The 18,644-nt window shown below is 39.0% G+C and overlaps 2 protein-coding genes across 2 annotated transcripts in view; both read right to left on the reverse strand.

Moving 5' to 3' along the window:
• Positions 1-8,648, reverse strand: part of LOC127618718 (probable ATP-dependent RNA helicase DHX35) — a 29,477-nt gene extending 20,829 nt beyond the window's left edge. The window contains exons 1-6 of the mRNA XM_052091328.1: positions 8,608-8,648; positions 8,073-8,200; positions 4,447-4,539; positions 4,231-4,308; positions 4,041-4,145; positions 3,827-3,888 (exon numbers count right to left, since the gene is read on the reverse strand). Of these exons, the coding sequence (XP_051947288.1) occupies positions 3,827-3,888; positions 4,041-4,145; positions 4,231-4,308; positions 4,447-4,539; positions 8,073-8,200; positions 8,608-8,647 (506 nt within the window). The 5' untranslated portion in view covers position 8,648. The remainder of the gene's footprint in view (positions 1-3,826; positions 3,889-4,040; positions 4,146-4,230; positions 4,309-4,446; positions 4,540-8,072; positions 8,201-8,607) is intronic.
• A 1,593-nt stretch (positions 8,649-10,241) lies between these two features.
• LOC127618725 (respirasome Complex Assembly Factor 1-like) lies at positions 10,242-16,891 on the reverse strand. Its single transcript, XM_052091336.1, has 4 exons — positions 16,644-16,891; positions 12,998-13,101; positions 12,786-12,915; positions 10,242-11,067 (listed from the first exon to the last, which is right to left on the reverse strand). The coding sequence occupies exons 1-4, from the start codon at positions 16,749-16,751 to the stop codon at positions 11,026-11,028; spliced, it is 384 nt and encodes a 127-aa protein (XP_051947296.1). The 5' UTR covers positions 16,752-16,891; the 3' UTR covers positions 10,242-11,025.
• Between the last annotated feature and the right edge of the window lie 1,753 nt (positions 16,892-18,644).

Genomic DNA, 18,644 nt, shown 5'->3' on the forward strand with positions numbered 1-18,644 from the left:
CTCCTAAAGATGAAAGTAGTTTGGTGCTAAAAGTGCAAATCAATCCCAGAACAACAGCAAAAGACCTTGTCAAGATGCTGGAGGAAACAGGTAGACGAGTATCTAAACTCAGCAAAAAAAAGAAACGTCCTCTCACTTTCAACTGCTTTTATTTCCAGCAAACTTAACATGTGTAAATATTTGTATGAACATAAAAAGACTCAACAACTAAGACTAACAGAAATGGAATAATGTGTCCCTGAACAAAGGAGGGGTCAGTATCAAAAGTGGAGTGGTGGTGGCGTAGTGGCTAAAGCACAGGACTGTTAATTAGAAGGTCACGGCCACCACCATTGTGCCCTTGAGCAAGGCACTTAACTCCAGGTTGTTCCGGGGGGATTGTCCCTGTAATAATTGCACTGTAAGTCACTTTGGATAAAAGCGTCTGCCAAATGCATAAATGTAAATGTAAATGTAAAAGTAACAGTCAGTATCTGGTGTGGCCACCAGCTGCATTAAGTACTGCGGTGGATCTCCTCCTCATGGACTGCACCAGATTTGCCAGTTCTTGCTGTAAGATGTAACCACACTCTTCCACCAAGCCACTTGCAAGTTCCCGGATATTTCTTTGGGGAATGGCCCTAGCCTTCGCCCTCCAATACAACAGGTCCCAGACATGCTCAATGGGATTGAGATCCGGGCTCTTCGCTGGCCATGGCAGGACACTGACATTCCTGTCTGAATGTCCTGTCATGAAATCATGCACAGAGCGAGCAGTATGGCTGATGGTATTGTCGTGCTGGAGAGTCATGTCAGGATGAGCCAGCAGGAAGCGTACCACATGAGGGAGGAGGATTTCTTCCCTGTAACGCACAGCAATGAGATTGCCTGCAATGACAACAAGCTCAGTCCGATGATGCTGTGACACACCGCCCCAGACCATGACAGACCCTCCAACTCCAAATCGATCCCGCTCCAGAGTACAGGCCTTGGTGTTATGCTCATTCCTTGATAAAAAATGTGAGTCCGATAATCACCCCTGGTGAGACAAAACCATGACTTGTCATTGAAAAGCACTTTTTGTCAGTCCTCTATGTTCCAGTGAAGGTTGGTTTATGCCCATAGGAGACGTTGTTGCCAGTAATGTCTGGTAAGGGCCTGCCTTACAACAGGCCTACAAGCCCTCAGTCCAGCCTCTCTCAGCCCATTGCAGACAGTCTGAGCACTGATGGAGAGATTGTGCATTCCTGGTGTAACTCGGGCAGTTGTTGTTGCCATTCTGTACCTGTCCCACTGTTGTGATATTCGGATGTACAAATCCTGTGCAGGTGTTGTTTCACGTGGTCTGCCATTGCAAGGACAATTAGCTTTCCTTCCTGTCTCCCTGTAGCACTGTCTTAGGCGTCTCACAGTACGGACATTGCAATTTATTTGCATGCCTCCATTCAGCATGCCTAAGGCACATTCACACAGATGAGCAGGGGACCCTGGGAATCTTTCATTTGTTTTTCAGAGTAGAAAGGTCTCTTTAGTTTCTTTCGTCTAAGTTTTTATAACTGTGACCTTAATTGCCAACCGTCTGTAAGCGGTTAATGTCTTAACAATCGTTCCACAGGTGCATGGTTCATTGAACAAGCATGGAAAACATTGTTTAAACCCTTTACAGGGAAGATCGGTAAAGTTATTTGGATTTTTACAAAATTATCTTTAAAATACAGTGTCCTGAAAAAGGGACATTTATATCCACAGTAAAACAAGTCCTACCTGAAAGGCTGCTCAGCAAGGAAGAAGAAACTGATTGAAAACCACCATAACAAATCCAGACTACATTTTGCAAGTGCACATGGGGACAAAGATGTTACTTTTCGGAGAAATGTCCTCTGGTCTGACGAAAAAAAAATGGAACTTTATGCCCATAATGACCATCGTTATGTTTGGAGGAAAAAGGGTGAGGCTTGCATTTAAACCGTGAAGCATGGGGTGGCAGCATAATGTTGTGGGGGTGCATTGCTGCAGGGGGGACTGGTGCAATTCACAAAATAGATGGCATCATGAGGGAGAGTTATTATGTGGATACATTGAAGCAACATCTCAAGACATCAGCTAGGAAGTTAAATCTTGGTCACAAATGTGTTTTCCAAATGGACAATGACTCCAAGCATACCTCCAAAGTTGAAGCAAAATGGCTTAAGTACAACAAAGTCAAGGAATTGGTGTGGTGGTGGCGTAGTGGGCTAAAGCACATAACTGTTAATCAGGAGGTCGCTGGTTCAATCCCCACTATTGCGTCCTTGAGCAAGGCATTTAACTCCGGGTTGCTCCAGAGGATTGTCCCTGTAATAAGTGCACTGTAAGTTGCTTTGGATAAAAGTGTCTGCCAAAAGCGTAAATGTAAATATATTGGAGTATTGGCCATCACAAAGCCCTGACCTCAATCTGGCAGAACTGAAAAAGTGTGTATGAGCAAGGAGGCCTACAAACCTGACTCAGTTACGCCAGTTCTGTCTGGAGGAATGGGCCAAAATTCCAGCAACTTATTGTGAGAAGCTTGTGGAAGTCTGCCCAAAATGTTTGACCCAAGTTAAACAACATAAAGGCAATGCTACCAAATACTAACAATGTGCATGTAAACTTCTGACCCACTGGGAATGTGATGAAAGAAAGAAAATCTGAAATAAATAATTCTCTCTTCTATTATTCTGACATTTCACTTTCTTAAAATAAAGTAGTGATCCTAACTGACCTAAGACAGGGAAAGTTTTCTACGATTAAATGTCAGGAATTGTGAAAAACTGAGTTTAAATTTATTTGGCTAAGGTGTATGCAAACTTCTGAGTTCAACTGTACAGTAAATATATATATATATATATATATATATATATATATATATATATATATAACCATTTGTAATGCATCACACTACTGCTACTATGTTGACTAGGTTCTCTTCTGGAGGTGACTGTTACATTAAATATAGATCAACAAAGGTAGATCAGTCTTTTCAGTAGAATAATGGAATTGCCTGCCGAGAAATTTTAGAAAGTGTGGTACAATTTTTTTTTTAAATTAGGTGTTAAAGAAATGTCTTAAAGAAAAACATGAGTCATGTGAGTCATGTGATCACTAGATAGAGTGAATATGATTTGGGTGTATTGATGTTGAATGAAATATGTTGTAGATGTGGGCATACTGTATGTTCATTTACTTTAGTGTTTTGTATAATAATGTGTAGGTTACATATTAATAGGACCTAAACCATGCTAATGGCCAATACTAATATTATTTTTAATGTGTAATTGTGAATACACACTACTTTCCAGGGCAGTACGGTAACTGTTGCCCAGGGACTATGGTTGAACTTTAGCTTCAAGCAATACTGTTACAATTTATAAATATTGTGAATATAAGTATGATTAGGAATAATCAGAATAATAAAAAAGGACAGAAACGTTGTGCAATACTGTTCCATTTGTTAACATTAGTTAATATGAACTAACAATGAACAATAGTTATACAGCATTAATCTTAATGTTATTTTCAACACACAGTAACACATTTTTCAAATCAAAAGTTGTATATGTCAACATTAGTTAATGCACTATGAACTAACATGAACTTACAATGAACAATTGTATATTTATTAACTAACATTAATAAATGCTGTAAAAATATATTGTTTATTCATGATATCTAATGCATTAACTAATGTTTACGAATGGAACCTTATTGTGAAGTGTTACCATAAAAATATACTGTTCTTTGTTAGTTCACAAACCTTAAGTGTTAACAAAAGTTGTAATAAATAAACAGATCTGACCTCTGGTAGATGTTTTGGCAGTATCTGTACCTGTATTTTTTTAACAGTGGGTCAGACATCATCTCCCGAACTAACATCCCATCTGTCAGAAACTGAGTGAGAGACAGAAAATGACAGAGTGCCACTGATTCAATGCTTAAGTTTAAAGGTTTAATATATAAAGGTATAAGGTGAACTAAAAATCTCTATAAATGAAAGCTTTTAAGTGTGTGATAGCTTATTAACGGAAATATACTGTATCTACCTTCATACGTGTGGCGTGAGGGTCAGAGCAGTCGTCAAACCTGATGGTGTAGCCCACCTCATGCCCTAGAAACGCCCCACGCTCCTCTGCTACACGACTGGCCACCTGTGCACACAGATACAGACAATAACCGGCCTGCAGCAGGTGTAGAGCTGAGATTCAGGCTTATAGAACAGGAGTGGATACATACAGATGTAGCAGCCACCCGCCGAGGTTGAGTGACACCAATCACCTTCCCTTCGGCCGCCCATCCCGCCTCCAATAAGTACTGCCACAAACATCAACAATGAGAACCATTACAGATGCACACCGTGTGAACTTTTCAACAGTTTCTGTCAAGTAAGCAAGTTTGCCAAAGAAAAAATGAACAGCTTTTACTCTGATTGGTCGAGGGTATCAGACTGACCTGTGGGATCTGTGTGCTTTTTCCAGATCCTGTTTCTCCAACAATCACCACAGTCTGGAAACTCTCCACCAGATACAGGATGTTGTTTCTGTGCTAAAGGCAAAACAAAGAACATCATTTATTAATGCAGAGAAAGGTAAAATGTATGGAAGCAATGCTACAAAAACAAAATTAAAGATTATTCATAGAATATACCGTCAAAGACTCATAAGATGAAATGGTCGGTAAACAAACCTAATTTTTATTTATTCCTCACAGAATGTCAATATTACTATAGGATTGTAAAGTTGTGTTTGATATTTTATTTGAATAAAGGTTGATCCATGATCCATGAATACTGTCTTTCTATTTTATACTCTGTTTGTATCGTAATCTGAATAAGTTTAGCATGCTTGTTATCCAACTTAACAAATATAGACAACGTTTGAGTCTTATGGGTTAATAATGCAAACTTCAGTCACTTGATGGTGCACAGCCGGCACTGAATCAGCTGATCAGCAGGAGAGTGAGATAAAGGGGCAGCCGGAGGCGCCGGTTCGAGAGAGAGAGAGAGAAGCACGTGGACGCGCTGCATGTTTGTTTATGTTGGTTTTAAGTTTAACATTAAACTATTATGTTGACTGTTCAGCCTGTTCCCCTATCCTGCTTGGCCGTCCTTATACTATTACAGTGGTGCCGAAAACCGGGAGGGAGGAGAGATGCGCTATCTTGGAGTCCTTGCCATGCCATCTGCCAGGGAAGCAGCCGCGGCCGTCTGCCCGGGGACGGAGGGGTCGCTGCCATCCGCTGAGAGCCAGAGGAACCACAGCTGTCTGCCGAGAAGGGGAGGAGCAGTTCCGTCCACCAGGGGTAGGAGGAGTCACTGACCGTCCGCCGGGGGAGGGGCGTGCTGGCATCCGCCACAGGGTGGAGGAACGGTTGAGGACCGGGCGATAGTGCGTCAGGGAGCTGGCGAGCAAGTTCTTCTCTTTCTCTCTCCTCTCTCTAACTCCCCCCCCCCCGAGTTAGTCAGACCGGTGGCGCCCCGGCTTGAATCGGGCAGGGGAGGAGTGTGACGAGGAGGAGGGTGTGACAGGGCCGTGATGGAGCACGACCAGTGCTGAATCTGCTGATCAGTGGGAGAGTGAATTAAAGGGAAGCCGAAGGCGCCAGTTCGAGCTACACATTTGTTTATGTTGGTTTTAAGTTTACCATTAAACTTTTATGTTGATGTCAGCCGGTTCCCGCCTCCTCCATGCCCGTCCTTATACTGTTACAATGCTATGCCGATTCATTAATCATAATTAATTACAAATATAAATATCTGCTCAAAAAGGCCCACAAATAAAGATAATTTAAAATAAAATAATCTAAATAATATATAAAAATATAGTAATCCAGATAATTCAAAAACATTACATTATTGCAGCAGGCGAGTAAAGCATCGATTAGACTATACAAAAAGTGGCTTTAGAAGTTTTGTTTGGTTAATTTCCATATTATTGAACATAAGATTATCGTTGGCCTACAATCCACAGCAATCCAATTTACAAATTGAGTTCATCAGTCTGACCGAGGTAGACATATATAGTGATAGTTCCACAAAAATGAAAATTCAGACATTGTTTACTCACCCCTGTGTTGTAATAACCCTATCTATGACTTGCTTTCTTTTTCTTAACACAAATGGAGAAATTGTGAAAAATGTTGTGCTCAGTGATGTCATAAAATGGCGGTTTATGGTGATCACCTCTTCAAGCTTCAAAAGGACACAAAAGTATCATTCAGAAGTCTAATATATTATTCCATTAGACTCATGATTGTTATGAAAGCATACAATGAGGTTTGGTAAGAAACAAAACAAAATCTAATGTATTATTTAGTGAAAATCTTGACCAAAATCTTGCTGTCCTGTGTGCATTCATGAGAGCGCACGAGAGCAGCAGTTCAAGCAAAAACTTGTTTCGTATATCTAAAAAAAGGTCTGCCACAAGAAAGGTAACAAAAAAACACAACACAGCTGCACACAAACCAGCAAACAGAACTTACAAAACATGTCTGAAGAGTTTGAAGTCGTAGATAAGATGCACTTCTATGACCAGCCTTATTTGTACGAACCGGGGTACTCAGAAATCAAACAGAGAGATGGAAGAGGCTGATGCAGCCACACTCAGAAGCTACAGTCTGTCGGATAGTACAGGAGTCCACAGTGCTTTGGAGGTTTTGGAAGTTTTGCTTACCGAAAGTAAACTGGAAGAACAGGACTGTGAGGCGGTAGAAGCGAGAATGTTAGTCACATCTTCTCTATTCTGAACCGGTGTGTGTGTGAGTGTGACAGACCTCAGACTGAAGAGAGCGAGACCTCAGTGAAAACAGTCGGTAGGTGTAACAGTCCACAAAAATCGTGCCATTTTTAACTGGCTCGTGAGATGCTAGCTTCAATAGACTGTTATAAGAATAATTTTGGACTGATGCCAGACGGGGCTCTCGGCGCGATGCTGCAAATAGAAACCAAGCGATCAACAGAATGTCTCGTCACTCGTCTGGGCTAGCTAAGACAAAAACTCTGATTAACATAAAAAAGATACCTTTTATCACGTTTGACATCTGGTTTGGACATGGTGTGAATGTTACTGCCTCTATCTATCCCCCTCAGTTTCATTTCCGAGTAGTCCGGAAAACACCAATAAGGCTAGGTAATGAAATATCATCTGTGACGAGGAGGAGGTCGTGGCTGGGCCATGATGAGCGAGATAAAGGGGAGCCGGATGCGCCAGTTCGAGAGAGAGAGATGCACGTGGCCGCGTTGCATGTGTGTCAGTTTTTGTTTATGTTTGTTTTATGTTGAGTTTCTTATTAAATTTTATGTTTACTCTTCAGCCGGTTCCTCCTTGCCCATCCTTTATCTGCTGCCCATTTCCTTTTTTATGTCAAACTTTTTGACTCTTCAGACATGTTTTTTAAGTCGGTCTGATCTGGTTTGTGTGCAGCTGTTTTGTGTTCACTGTTGTGAATTTCTCTAGTGGTCCGGTTACACCAACAACAAGGTGGTTTCTCTCTTGAACGCCCCATCTCGTGAACAGGGGTTGTGTATTCTGCTGCTCTCTTTCACTCTCATTAACGTGCACAGGAGATAAACTGTCGGTTAAGATTTTCGCTTAATACGTTAGATATACGTTAGAATACGTTGCCCACCAACATCCACTCACATAAAACAAGGAACTGGCTCCCCCAGTTGATCCTGGTTTCTCCCAAGGTTATTTTTCTCCATAAACTAACAGCTTATGGAGTTTCATGTTCCTTGCCACAGTCGCATTTGGCTTGCTTACTGGCTTGCATCATTTTCAGTCACGCTATTTGTTTAAACTGCACAGTGAGGATTGTAAAACATTACAGCCTCTTTTGCTGTCACAGCATCATTCTCTGTAAAGCTCCTGCTTTGAAATGATGTGTGTTGTGATAAGTGCAATGGAAATAAAAACCATCTCTAGACATAAACACTGTTTCAAAGTAAATATAGTTTGAAACTTACCAATTTATTATTTTGTATTTATTCATTTTATTAGCACAGTTAGAAAAAAACGAAAACTACAAAAATGATTTGCCAGGTGCAGTTCTTTTTTGTGAGGGGTGGCTGTCAGTGGTACCTTAAACACTGGCAGTCTCTGTCTCTGTTTCTCTATAGAGAGAGCAGTGTGAGGGTTATAGATGACGGGAGAGCCAGTGGTCTCAGTGGACAGATCTCTCTCCTCACACACACCGGGGGCCTCTGATCCTGTAAGAGCCCACACATCACCCATATACACAACACTCAATACACTGACAGCATCTCATTCTGTGTAATACATCATAATAAATGCATTTTATGAGACACAACAACATACATCTTCAACTCATCATGTTAGTCTAGTGCAGGACAGTGTAATGTCTGTTAAAATAATTGTTTCATGTTGCTGTAATTTAATGAATACGGCACGTGATCATGTTACACTCATGCACCACTGCAGTAACGCACACTAACGCATCGATAACGTTTCAACAACACTCTCTCTCACACACACACACACATGCACACCAGCCCTGCTGCTGAATGCATTTACTACGCATACAAAAACGCTTTAAAATTATATATATATTTATATATAATGATAATTTTGTTCTGCTAAATGAAGTCAATTTTACCGGGTTTCCAGAATTGCATGGTGGAGTGGGGCGCCGCCATGATGCACTACGTCATTTGCGTCAGTGACGTCATCAAAACACAAAAATTGTCATCTGAACACTAGAGGACGACAAAGACCAGACGAAATAAAACAAACCATCAGTCAGAGCCCTTCTACTCAAATAGCCTATAAAATATAAAATATAAAATAGCATAAGGCGGCGAGACACTGGCGAGGAGACAAGAAGCCGTTTGTCTATTTTGGATGTCTATGGAGGAGATGCTTCAGTGTGCTGAATGTGAGGAAACAGCTCATTACTTAATACATTGACCACCTGTCCGCTAACCTTCAAAGTGTTTTTGAAGTGAACTATGTGTGGAGTTTATTACGATACATTTCTGTTTTTAAGAGAAAACACGGACAATTATGCGACAGGTAGGTGTCAGTTTACGGCTCTCCCCATTAATCTGTATTGTTTCCGCAAACGGTGACTTACTGTCGTAACACGCTAGTTTTCGCTCTCTGAAATGACAAAAATGCGGAGATTGTTTTCTAGAAAATAAAAAAATCTGCATCAGATATTTGTATATAGTATTAGTAGTAGTAATATTAATAATAATAAATACTTTATAATAAAATTAAGAAACTGAATCTACAGTTCAATGCACAGTTCAACATGTCAAATTGTAATTAAAGTTTTAAATTGTACATACATGTAAAAACGTATTAAACAGTATAATTGGAAAAGTGATTTAAAGTGATTTTTATTTGTTTGATTCTTTATTTTATTTTTATTTTATTTTTTGTTATCAAAAGAACATTTTTGTTTCAATGCATGATCAGCTCAAACACCAGCATGTTCCTAAAAAAATAAATGTTGAAGCTCCAAAAAGCACATAAAGGCAGTACAAAAGTAATCCATACGACTCCATTGGTTTAATTCATGTCCTCTGAAGCGATCTAATCTGTTTTGGGAGAGAACAGACCAAAATATAAATAATTTTTTCACTGTACATCTTGACAGCGGTCTCTTTGGCGATCATGATTTCAAGCTCGATTACACGTCCTAGCGTCAACTAGCACTATGTGCATGCGTCTGGATCACTTCAGAAAACATTGATTAAACCACAGATTACTTTTATGCTGCCTTTTATGTGCTTTTTGGAGCTTCAATATCTGGTCACCATTCACTTGCATTGTATGGACCTACAGAGTTTAGATATTCTTCTAAAAAATCTTAATTTGTGTTCAGCTGAAGAAAGTCATACACGTCTGGGATGCATGAGGGTGAGTAAATGATGAGAGAATTTTCATTTTTGGGTTAACTATCCCTTTAAGCTGAATTAATGTAATGTTATTCATCAATGTAACTTTATTGAGCAGAGGATACTTCTGTATTATGTTTACAGTTAAAGAGTTTGCCAATATGCAATGTTAGCTAATGATTGTACTGTAAAGCAGTAGCAAATGCTTCAATGCAGTAATGCATACACAAAAAACTGCATGGTTTTGTCATAGATGTTTATATCAGACTAAGGGAATTAAAGTATCAGATACACTTTGAACATGACTTCTGAGTTCAGTTGTTGGTTAATAAATGTTCAATATGAATACAAACTAACATAAGGAACCACCAGCCTTGATAAAAAATTGAATGCAAATGCCAAATTTATACATTATGTGTGATTTATAAAGTCATTTGGAGACAGGGATTTCACGAAATACAGTCATAAAACAAACCAAAAAAATCTTTCAAATGCAGTTTTACAAATATAGTAAATGGATAAAATGATTGAGTCCATCAGAACATCGGTTGAAAAGTGTGGGCAGACAATGCCCATGTTTAATTTTACTCTCCAAAACATCTCAGCCAGAAAATAGTCTCTCCACAGCCTCATTTATATCTTATTAATCATAACAAGCATACACAACATCTGCATTTCCGTGAATACACTATAAAATACTGAGAAGTGTTACACTGACAAGACATAAAAAATACATTAATACATTACGGATCTGATCAAATTCAATTGTACAGAATTTACATGCTGCTATCTGATTTACTTGTCATAACAGAGTAAGACAATGTGTGTTGGAAGCTAATTGTGAAACAAACAAAACAAAAGACATAAAATTAAAGTTAAATTGTGTTTGATACGACAGCATTCAAACAAGAAAAAGAGAAAAATCAGAAATAACAGTATCAACCCATTAGCCGTGGCAGTGCACTGGACAACATTAGCTTAAAATTCAATGAGCCCTGGGTTCAACAAGGTTATGAACGTGTACCCACAATGCTGCTGTTCCTCAAGGCCCAAACATGCTTCTGATCACATACACCGATGCCTTGAACAGTAGCTCACTCCAGTCCTTCCACATCACATTAAATAAAATGTCCATCATTGTCTCTCCAGGACTATGGGTTTCAGGCATGTTCTCAGTTGTAGTGTAGCGCCGTGTAGAATATTATCCAAACCACCTGCACAGCAAACACATATCAGTATTATCAGACTGTTTACATTACGAAGAAATACCTCGAGATTAGAGCAGTCACAATTAACGCGTTAACGTATATGATTAATAAAAACAAATTACCGTGTTTCATGATTAACGCATTTACCGTTCAAGCATAAACACTGGTTTGAAGGGCGGACCTTTTGCGACGTGTCCGCTATAGGAGTCATTACAATGATGCACAAACACACACATAACAGTTATTCAGTGTCAGAGATAAAGTGATGGAGAAAGGAGCTCTTAACCCTATTTGATGTACAAAACAAGCCCAGATTGGACTTGTGACAGAAATCAAGTATTTTTCAGCCTATGGAAGGTTGATTTTAATTACCACAGAAGCAGGTCAAATCTTAACTATCAGCAAAATGCAGCATGAGACGTTTTTGTCTGCAAGCGCTTTTCATGTGGAGTTCAAAACGGCGCTTGCACCGATGCGGATCATGAATGCAGTTTCACAATTGCTGTAAGAAAGCTGAAAGCAACAGTCTACCGGCAGATTAATATTGTGGAGGATGAGAGTTTAAAGATATTTAATGCCTATTGCAATGAATATGCAATCTATGTGGGGATTAGTTCTTTCAATTAGTCAAACTCCCACTTAGACTTTAAGAAACATTTAATGTTACTTGAATTGGTGATATTTTAGTGCATTTCTATCTTTATACTGTGGAAGGCTTTGTCTGGAAATTTTTTATAAAGCATTATATTGTTACATATTGTTTTGTTTTCTATCCTAAGAAGGAAATAAATTAATTTTGACAGAAATATAAGTATATATAGAGTTAAATTTCGGCACTTCTAAAATCTGTGATTAATCGCAAGTAGCTATGAAAAATAATTTTATTAAATCGCAATTTAAAACTTTAATCGTCTGACAGCACTACTCAAGATAGATGTCACATTTCCATTTGTGTTGTAAATCTCTCAAAACTATCAAGAAATGATTGGGTCATATTTCATCACAAAAACTAAAGAAATGAATATTGAAATGAGAAAATATATTTTGCATAAAGTTTTAGTGCCAATGAGATTCTTTTTGCATTGTAACATTATTTTAAAGATAGTTAAGCACATCGTCACCATAAATGCAAAATAAAACAAAAGTACGGTACATCATGGTAGTATTTGGTGTCCTGAATTTAATTATTCTGAATTCAATAATAATAAAATGTGTCTAGACAGGATGATTATTACAGTATTACAGTAACATGAATGAGAATTTATTACAGGAAAGAAAATTAGGGATTAAAATGTGCTAAATTGTCATTTTAAAACATAATTTAAAGGAATACTCCAGATTCAATGCAAGTTAAACTCAACTGACCCTTCGCTAACCCCCGCCTTTAGCATTTCAGACCAATCCTACCTTAGCAACTGTTGCTGTTCGCCATTTCACTGACAAGTGTTTGCTTTTTTCCAACAAGAGTCTAGAGGAGTAATGTGTGTTTGAGTAGTCTTAAACAAATGTTTATAGCCGGGTCATTTGTAATAGTGACACGAGGTACTTCTAGAGGATACATGTATAACATCAGCGAGGGCACTTACATTTGCTTCTAGGTAAATTAAAGCTTTTACCTTTATGTTAATTCATTTATGTATTGATTCAGGTCTTAGTAAAGATGATAGATTTTATTTTAGGGCACTCTAGTTAATATAGCAAGTACAGAATGAGAATAAACCCACCAGAAACAAAGCAAAAGAAGTCATGAAGCCTTCTTTAGTGAGCTCCCATGTCCCTCCATACTCCTCCTCATCCACCTGCTGAAAACTGCTGAAGTACACATACAGAACACCTGCGTTGATCACACAGAATCTGAGGAAATAAACAGACAGACAAACATAAATCACTGATGATTTCATGAAGATCACTTTCAGTTGAGGACTGCAGTACTCACATTGCAATACCCAGAAACCCTTTCAGTGGTGCAACACCCCATATTACACCCAGTATGATAGCGATAATCTGACGAATCCAGTAGACCACGTCTAAAAACTCATCCTGCAGTGGAAACAGATCAATAGAAAGGGACATTAAGGAATTAATTCAAATCAATGAATAAGACAACAATAACAAACATCACTTTTGCCATGTTTACATCAAGATCAGGGCCCGTATTCAAAGATTCACCTGGAGTTCTCTAAAGATTTCCTAGCGAGTCTTTGCTTAAACCTATTCACATAACCGCTAAGGGCAAGTTTTACTAAATAAACCTTAATGTAAGAGTAAGGTGGAGTTGACCTTGCTGATATGGATTACGAGTGTCACATTTTATGAGCGCACTCTTTTAAAATCGCCCGCAGTGATTGGTAGACAGAGTACCGCTATGTCAGCCATGACAGACAATGATATTTACTGTATATCCACTAGGTAGGTGGCACGTGTCAAATTGACATCCACATGAATGGCCGGACCCAGGGTTTCCCAGCAGAACATTGCCCTGATCATCACACGCCTTCCACTGGCTTGTTGTCTTCCCATAGTGCATCCTGGTGCCATCACTTCTCCAGGAAAATAGAGCGCATGTACACGGCCGTCCATGTGATGTAAAAGAAAATGGGACTCATCGGACTAGGCGACCTTCTTCCACTGCTCCAAGATCCAGTTCAGATGCTCGCTTGCCCATTTGTAGGCGCTTTAGACAGTAGACAGGGGTCATCATGGGCACTCTGACTGGTCTGCAGCTACACATCCCCATATGCAGCAGGGTGTGTGTTGTGAGAGATTCCTCCCATAACCATCATTAACATTTCTGTGACTTGTGCCACAGTAGACCTGCTGTCAGTTCGGACCAGAGGGGATAGGTTTTGTTGCCCTCACACACTGATGAGCCTTGGGCGCCCAACACCCTGTCGCCGGTTTATGGTTTGTCCCTCCTCGGACAACTGTCAGTAGGTACTCACCACTGCTGACCGTGAGCTCCCTACAAGCCTTTCCGTTTCAGAGATGCTCTGATCCAGTCATCTGGTCATAACAATTTGGCCCTTGTCAAAGTTGCTCAGGTCTTTACTCCTGCATTCAACGTTGACTACGAGAATTGATTGTTCGCTTATCATCTAATTTACCCAGACCTTGACATGTGGCCTTGATAGGAGACGTTATTTGCTTCACCTGCGAGTGGACATAATGTTTTGGCTCGATGGGTCGGTGCAGTTTTGGCAGCACACGGAGGACCAACAGCAAATTATTCAGGTGGCCAAATCATCTGCACTACACAGTTTCATTTTCATGTGGTCAGGGAGCGAAGAGTTGTCAAAAACTTTACCTCCAGTGTAATTGGGGTGTTTCAGTTTGTGGGAGAGTTACCTGCTACTGTAAGTTTACAATAATTGAAAACACCCCTCGCAATTAAGGCGATACCTTTTTAAAAGGTCAATATCATAATATTATACTTCTTTGTTTTTAATGTGGATTGACGACAGCAGCCGTGCTTCAGATAGCTTTCGAGTAGGGATGCACCGGTCCGATACCTGGATTGGTATCGGCTCTGATACTGATGTTTTTAAACGGATCGGATATCTGGCCAACCCAAATCCGATACTGTGCGTTAGTCATGTTTATTACTGTCAAGTTTACAAAATGACATAAAGAACCATAAAAACAACATTAACGCAGTCCATGTGACTCGCGCATTTTATTCAAAGCCACTTGAAGACAAGCAATAGCTCTGTGAATCACAAAAGGCTGTGTTTAATAAGTAAATATATAAAATGCACGAGCAGGGCATCAGAGAATGACACTGCTCTGTTTACACACACTCACGGCTATTTTTAGCTTTCACATGGTGTGCAATATTTGAGCCCTACTCACGAACAACATCTCAGATGTAGATGCTCAATAGTTCGGTTCACTTATAATATGCATTTAGAACGGCACCGGAGGAGCATTTGACCAGAATTTGAATAAAAAGTTAATTAAACTATTGTGTGGTATCGTATCGGGAACGGCCGATACTGAGAATTCCGATATCGGAAGAGAAAAAGTGGAGTCACTCTTAGGAATTTAGAAATCCTCAGGAGGACTTCTAAGCTGTTGTGGGTTTAGGAGCTACTTTTAGTGTTCAAATGCTTCATGAATTACTCTTAGATTAAAATTTACGAGTCCTAAAATTAGGAGTGACACGCATCTAATTATTAAGAGTTGCTTCTAAATTTCTGCGTTAGGGTTAACTATGGTAATAACATGGTTTCTGGACATTAACTATGGTAATAACATGGTTTCTGGACATTTTCCATGGTTTCTGGACATTAACTATGGTAATAACATGGTTTCTGGACATTAACTATGGTAATAACATGGTTTCTGGACATTTTCCATGGTTTCTGGACATTAACCATGGTAATAGGTTAAGGTTAATGGAGTGGTGGTGGCGTAGTGGACTAAAGCGCTGAGCTGGTAATCAGAAGGTCGCTGGTTCGATCCCCACAGCCACCACCGTTGTGTCCTTGAGCAAGGCACTTAACTCCAGGTAGCTCTGGATTTTTTTGCAGAATGTCCCTGCAATAAGTGCACTGTAAGTCACTTTGGATAAAAGCATCTGCTAAATGCATAAATGTAAATGTAATAGCATGATTTTTGGACATGCACCATTGTATTTTGTTTTTTGGACATATACCATGGTAACAACAGTTTCTGAACATGTAACATGGTAATAACATGGGTTCTGGACCTGCACCATGTTACTAGCATGATTTTTGGACATGCCCCATTGTATTAGGTTTTTTGGACAGGTACCATGGTAATAGCATGATTTTTAGGCATGCACCATTGTATTATGTTTATGCAAAAGTACCATGGTAATAAAATTGTTTCTGTACATTTACCAAGGTAATAACATGGTTTATGGATATGTACCATGTTAATAGCATGATTTTTGGACATGCCCCATTGTATTAGGTTTTTTGGACAGGTACCATAGTAATACCATGATTTTTGGACATGCCCCATTGTATTAGGTTTTTTGGACAGGTACCATGGTAATAGCATGATTTTTAGGCATGTGCCATTGTATTATGTTTTTTCAACATGCACCACGGTAATAGCATGATTTTTGGACATGTACGATGGTAATAACTTGGTTTCTGGACATGTACCGTGGTAATAACTTGTTTTCTGGACATGTACAATGTAATAGCATGATTTTTGGACATGCACAATTGTATTATCTTTATGGACATGTACCATGGTAATAACATGGTTTCTGGACATGCACTATTGTATTATATTTATGTAAACGTACCATGGTAATGGCGTGGTTTATGGACAAGTACCATTGTATATTGTTTATGGACAAGCACCATGGTATTAGCATGGTTTCTGAATATGTACATAATTTGGATATGAAACACAGTAAGAGCATTGCGCAACACATGGCATCGTTAGTCATTTAAAGATCCCAATCCCTAGACACGACAACCTAAACCCTGAAAAATTAACATCACCGTTTAAACACTCACATATACACACACCTATACATTCCAGAACACATTACAATACATGACAACGATATGTAGATATAATGATATGATTGCAATATATTAGACCTTTTCTTCCCACACTGCTTTACAGCTGATAGCTTTGCTCCATGAGGACTGCTTGACTCCTCCATTAAGCACGTGGACCTCCTCTTTCCGCTTCGAGCTGCTCGTCATGATGTGCAGTCTGTCCAAACTCAATCTGGGTCTGGAATTAAACTCGATCGGAAGAAAACAAACTTGATTGGTATTATGAGAGATTTCAGCAGTCGTTCACATCCACTGTTCAATGCCCCACATTGATAAAGCTCAGGACACTAACACTGCGCACGCGTAAGCAACTCATGACCTTGCCGATGCGTCCAATGAGCGAATGCGACGTCTCCACGATAAGCTAATGAGAACGCAGAACAGGCGCATGCGTCCCATGATGCGTCCAATCACCGTGCGCCCTTCGCAAGGTGAGTAATGAAGTGCCAGTAGATGAATGAAAACATGAATGAAATCAAAATCTTTCAAGCAAGTCAGTCCACTGTCGGCCATCTTTGGAACGCTCTCGGGTGGCTATCAGTCATGCCAGTGCAGCTCCTATGTACTTGAATGGAGAAAGACCAAAATCTCACAAATCGTTGGTCAAGATTTCAAATCAGTAAGAAAATCTGACAATTCTGGTATCATAAATTGTGATTCTTCACCTCATATTACGCTATAAAACGCAAGTTTCCTGGATTTATCGCTAATGCGCATGCGTGTTCTCGAGTTGACTAACGCCACAAACCGGTGATATCTGTATCTAAAATGTGATTGGCTCTTTTACCTGTAAGGCGGGACTTCCTTTCTACATCCGTTGACCGTTGGGCGCTCAGAGCTCCTTGGTTGAGCGTTCCAATTTCTCCCATTCATTAAAACAGAAGTGGCCCATCTCTGCTAAATGACCTCTAAATAAATCTCGTTGCACTAGTTTAATTTAATATATTGTTCAAATGTATATTTATATCTATATCAATAAATATGCGTACATATTTTTATTGTATAATATGAAAAAAAAATTGCTTTAAAATATAATTTAATATATTGATATTTTTATACATACTAAAAAGTGTAATTACATTATAAACAAAATTCTAAATAAATAATAATTTAAAACAATATTTACGTTTTAAAATTCATTTAACTTTAATATTTTATTTGTTATGAGTATCCTTTAATTTCAGCTGCACTATTATTACACAACATGTTTTTGGAAGTCTTTAAACTTTTTATATATATATATATATATATATATATATATATATATATATATATATATATATATATATATATATATATATATATATATATATATAAAAGAACAATGATTAAGAATATTTTAAAATGCATATTAACAATTATAAATACTTTTAATGGAATATTCTGGGTTTAATACAAGTTAAGCTAAATCTGTGACATAATTTATATTTGTGGTAATCAATATTTTGAATCGCCCCTCTTTTTTTTAAAAGAAGCAAAAATCTGGTTTACAGTGAGACACTTACAATGGAAGTGAATGGGGCTAACTCGTAAACATTAAAATACTCACCGTTTCAAAAGTATAACCACAAAACATAAAGGATATGTGTGTAAACATGATTTTAGTGTGATAAAATCATTTACTTTGTTTAAAGTTTTAGCCATTTTTTTTTAATTATTTTTATCCCCTTTTCTCCCAATTTGGAATGTCCAATTCTCACTACTTAGTAGGTCCTCGTGGTGGAGCGGTTACTCAATCCGGGAGGTGGAGGACAAGACTCAGTTGCCTCCGCTTCTGAGACCGTCAATTCGTGCATTTTATCATATGACTCATTGTGTATGACACCGTGGAGACTCACAGCATGTGGAGACTCGTGCTAATCTCCACGATGCACACACAACTTACCACGCGCCCCATTGAGAGTGGGAAACCCTAAACGCTACCACGAGGAGGTTACCCCATGTGACGCTACCCTCTCTAGCAACCGGGCCAATTTGGTTGCTTAGGGGACATGGCTGGAGTCACTCCGCACACCCTGAATTCGAACTGGCAACTCCAGG

This window comes from Xyrauchen texanus, chromosome 25 (genome assembly GCF_025860055.1).
Source record: "Xyrauchen texanus isolate HMW12.3.18 chromosome 25, RBS_HiC_50CHRs, whole genome shotgun sequence".
Lineage (NCBI taxonomy): Eukaryota > Metazoa > Chordata > Actinopteri > Cypriniformes > Catostomidae > Xyrauchen > Xyrauchen texanus.